Source organism: Montipora foliosa, chromosome 11, assembly GCF_036669935.1.
Source record: "Montipora foliosa isolate CH-2021 chromosome 11, ASM3666993v2, whole genome shotgun sequence".
Classification (NCBI taxonomy): Eukaryota; Metazoa; Cnidaria; class Anthozoa; order Scleractinia; family Acroporidae; genus Montipora; species Montipora foliosa.
In genome coordinates, this window is record NC_090879.1 from 20,904,147 (window position 1) to 20,909,146 (window position 5,000).

The window sequence follows — 5,000 nt, forward strand, 5'->3', positions numbered from 1 at the left end:
AGAAAACCATGTGTTCTGGTCCACTACAAGTAAAAATTCACTGTTAACGTAAAACAGTTTCAAATTTATTAACTGTGTGGAGGCAATTACCCGGTTGTTTACAAGGAACAGCTCATCTGGCAGTGTAAGTGAGACTTAGCATCTTCAGTTTTTTTGTAAAGTATTGTAATACTTTGGTCACACTGCTTCAGCACATGTTTTTTTTTTCTTGATAAGGTTGGTTGTTGGTTATAAAAGTTTTAATGACCTTGATTAAAACCATTTAAATAGGGATAACCTCTTAACTTCCTTTTCTAGAAGTACTTTTTTTCTTCATTGATCTGAGAATGATTTCCAGAAGTATTGTTATCAACGTCGTGTCCATGTCACTGTCAGTTCAAAGCTCACCTTTGCTATACATTTTAAATGTAATCACATCTTCTACATTAAAACCTTTTAGGAACTGCAAACTGCTATGAAAATGCTGTTGAAGGTGGTTGTTGCTTGTACGTGTGCTTGTATGATTTATTTTAATTTTCCACTGTTTTCCAGATACGGAGGCTTTAATCTCTTCTAAAGCTATATTAACACAACATTGTTTATACCTTAACTTCTTATTTTTGCAACCCAAGGGGAGACAAAGCATTTTATTTCAGGATCAGCTGATAACAGTTTAAGATTTTGGGACTGTGAAACAGCTACAACCTTGTCCAAATATGAGACAAAAACTGCTGTTAGGGCATGTGGATTTTCATTTTGTGGTAAAAAGATTATGATGACGACTGACAGACAGATGGGCCATGACTGTGTTGTCATGATATATGATATCAGAGAAGGTATTTGACTGTGTCTTTTTGAGGTGTAATGTAAGAGAGGGTATTTACCAAAAAATGGTGATCTTACCTTCCCAACTTGTTTACTACCAATTCTTAAAATCTGTTAACATGTTTCATTTTAATAAGTCTTGATTTTGAAAAAGTGAAACACTCTAAACTCTTTGCTATAAAATGGAGAAACTACAGATAAATTCTAAAGACCTGGGTCGGTTGCTGGAAGCCTGGTTAGCGCTAACTGTTGGTTAAGAGCTATAAAAACCTTTTGATTTCCATGGTATTTAACAGCGGTTAGCGCTAACCATGCTTCAAGCAACCCGGTCCTGGAAGCATACACAATGTGCTCAAGAAGATATTCATTTTTTTCATACTGACATTTAAATGTGTCCATGCCTGGAACCTTAACCCATTGACTCCTGGAAGTGAAACTTAACTGATTTTACTCGTCAACTGGGAGCTTCCTAGGGCACCTGAGGGGTCAATGGGTGAATAAGATGTATAAACCAAGGATACATGTAAGGTGTGCTGTAAACAACTTGGGTCCAAGTTGTGAGGTGAGTTCTTTATCTTATGGCTGGATCAAGTGTTCCGGGTTCGGGTCCAGGCCGGGGACATTGTGTTGTGTAAATGGCCAAGACACTTTACTCTCACGGTGCCTCTCTCCACCCAGGTGTATATATGGGTACCAGCAAATCTAATGCTGGGGGTAACCCTGCGATGGACTAGCATGCCATCCAGGGGGGGAGTAGAAATACTCCTAGTCGCTTCATGCTGCAGAAACCGGAGATAAGCGCCGGCCTGATGGGCCTTCTAGGCTCGTAGCTGACTTCACCTTACATGTAAGGGGTGCCGTAAACAACTTGGGTCCAAGTTGTGAGGTGAGTTCTTTGTCTCATGGCTCTTACCGTTAATTTAACTGACCTTAACCCATTGACTCCTGGGGGTCCCCCAATGACGAGTACAAAAATCGTCTGGGGTTAGACTGAGTAAAATAATAAGTATGGCCGGTTTAGGGTTGAAAGATTTAAGGCTGCTTTAATTTTTGTGCATAGGTTCGAAGGATCCAATTTTGACGATACCAGTCAAAGGACCAAAAGTGACAGCTGCCCTATGGGGGCCACTGGACCAGTACATCATAACAGGACATGAAAACGGAGACCTTTGTCAGTGGGATACTAAGGTGTCTTAGCCATCGACTAAAGGGCTTCTTGATGCTTAGTTTTGTAGTTTTTGTTTTTCCAGTTGATTTGGTAAATTACACATGTCTTTCTGCATGTACCAGTTTTGTTTGTACCCTTGGTCATTTTGCTTTTTGTTAACTTGAAAAAATGTCAAAACATCGGCTCTGCAAAGCAAGCGGTTGGCAGTTTCACAAATGGCTTTTCGGGTCCAAAAAGTTTTTGGGACTTTCGAGAAACGGGCCCAGACCACAATGCCAGGAACTTCATGCCCTACTCGTTGTGAGCAGTGTGCGGGTTGTTTTAACGTCCCACAAAATTAATCAACAAGTGTTGTGAGATGGGGCCTACAGTTTATTGGCCAAGTATCAAAGAAGACTAGAAAGTCTAACCATTTGTGGCAGATGTCATTACAAAGGCAGCACATTCTCCTCAGTTATTTTAAGATCCTGAGTGTTGGTCATACCAGAGTTGAACCCACTACCTCCCAATACTCAACCAACTGCGCCAACTGGTCAGTGATTGAGTTGTCTTGGTTAACGGTTTTGCTTATTTCTGCCACCAATCAAGTTCTGTGATAATATAGTTTATATGGTTACAGCAGAACCATTGAAATTGATGAAAATCAGCCAGTCGCAGCACTGGATGTATCCCCTTAAACCTTTCTGGTACATGAACGATTGCATTGAAAAACTTGAGTCCACATGTTAAAAAAAGGAGTGAAAATAATGCTAACCTTTACTCTAACCATTTTGTTGGAAAGAAGTAGGAAAGGCTTAGACTCAAAGGGACACTTTATGTTGGATGTCAAAATTGGGTGGGCATTTTTGGACATAAGTGAATGATGATTTCACAAGTTGAACACTCACCTCCCACCAATGTGGCCCGGGTTTGATTCCCAGATCTGGCGTCATATGTGGGTTGAGTTTGTTGGTTCTCCACTCTGCACCAAGAGGTTTTCTCCGGGTACTCGGGTTTCCCCTCTCCTCAAAAACCAAAATTAATTTTGTCTTGATTTGTGGTAATTGTTAATTTCAGTTTACAGTGTCCCCAATTAGTGCTCCAGCACTAGAACGACTAGACACTTAAATAAAGTTCCTTTCCTTTCCTATGATAGTTAAAGGGAGAGTTTTACATCTCTGAGCATGGGCAAACTGTTATGTCAGCCCTTTTAATTTCACTGTTATTGAAACAATCGAAAGCACTGATGCAGGAAAAGGAAACAATGCCATAGAAGTGGAATTTACTCATTGGAATTCCTTTTGCAATCATTTCCTTTCTGTTATGAACCTACTGCATGCGAATAGATAACTTGTGCGTAGAATTGACCGGTACAATAAATTCGAGGCCAAAATAAAATTTGATATTTGCTATGTAAACCTGCAGTATCTTCCACCAAATTTAGGCCCTAGTCATTCAGTGTACTTGTTGTAATACTCTCAGTGATTAATAAACATCATCTGGTGTTAAGTAAGAAACCGTAAAATGTACAACTGCTAGTGCCAAAGCTTGGACATGCGCAAAACTGTGAAACTGCCCCTTTAGCTGCATGCATTGTAAATGTACATCTTTTTACTTTCAGACAGGAGAGAAACTTTTGAATATTCATGAACACACTAAACAAATTAATGATATACAGATGTACAAGGATCAGACCATGTTTGTGACAGCTTCAAAAGACCACACGGCAAAGGTTGTTGTTAGCATCTGAATAAAGCATGCCACTCATTTATTTAATTAAGCATTTTTATACACTATACAACTTGTAGGGTCAGGTTTGTCAGATATTTTACAGTAGACAGCTGTGATTGACGAGTTGGAAGTGAAAGCTTGTATTATCTGCTAACCGACAAATTATGCAGTAAAGCTCCGGCTGAGGTAAAAAACAACAGCAACTTTATTATTTTTGTTCCCAACAGGTACAAGTGAATTAAAAAACAAAGACAAAATAATACAAAATAATAGGACTTCAGGCTGCCCAAAATTACCATACTGGGCTAGAAAGATTATGCAGCCATGAAAGAAAGATAGAAAAGATAGGACAGCCCTAAGTAAAGTAAGCAAATAAGAGCACTCATAGATGAGCTTCCTTGTTAGTTTAGACAAGAGTTAAATTTTGAATCCCAATAAATAAAACTGAAATATGTAGTGTTTCATAATAATATTTTATTTTGCTGCTTGTGTTTCTTCTGCAGTTATTTGACACAGCTTCCCTGCGACATATGAATACTTACAAGACAGAAAGGCCTGTGAATTCGGCTTCACTCTCTCCCATCAGAGAGCATGTAAGTATTATAATAATGATGATGATGATGATGATGATGATGATGATACTAATAAAAATAAATAATAATAATAATAATAATAATAATAATGATAATAATAATAATAGTAATTGTAGTCTGTTCAAGCGTAGATGTTGTTCGGCTGTTGTATAGGTAGATATATTGTGGACTGTCATGGGCATACGAAAGGTCACATGTTCGATGCCAAACTAAACTATCTTACTTGCAATGAAAAAACAATGACACGTGAGATTCAACATCTTTACGCACTGGTATCTTTCTATAGGTTTGACTAACTGAACCCTTGAAAATTCTGATTTCCTTTAATTTCTTTGTGTATATTTCCCATGCGTATCGACCTTGGAAACAATGAGGTTCTCATAAGGAGACAAAACCACATGCAGATCTTTCCCTGGTATTTGCAGGATCAATGCGTAGCTCGATATCCTCGGTCATCACAACGCTTTTTTTGAGATTTTTAGTTCGTTTGTTTGTAGATCGATAGCTCGAAATACGCAAATCATTGTCGTGGAGGTGGGGAGGGGAAGAAAAATAACCCGGAATGCTGGCTTCCATTGATACCGTGCATCATAGGAGCTGGCGAAACCACCAACGTTTTGTTTTAAGTCCCTTGTTCCAATATCCCTTTGACAAAATGAACTGTTTGTTTTTCGAATTTTGTGGGTATATTCATCGATTAAAATCTGCTTCCTTTGGAGTGGCCT

The 5,000-nt window shown here is 38.7% G+C and overlaps 1 protein-coding gene across 1 annotated transcript in view; it reads left to right on the forward strand.

Annotated features, from left to right (window-relative positions):
• Positions 1-5,000, forward strand: part of LOC137977533 (eukaryotic translation initiation factor 3 subunit I-like) — a 24,508-nt gene that overhangs the window by 17,331 nt on the left and 2,177 nt on the right. The window contains exons 4-7 of the mRNA XM_068824783.1: positions 612-815; positions 1,865-1,992; positions 3,573-3,683; positions 4,186-4,275. Coding sequence (XP_068680884.1) covers positions 612-815; positions 1,865-1,992; positions 3,573-3,683; positions 4,186-4,275 — 533 coding nt within the window. The remainder of the gene's footprint in view (positions 1-611; positions 816-1,864; positions 1,993-3,572; positions 3,684-4,185; positions 4,276-5,000) is intronic.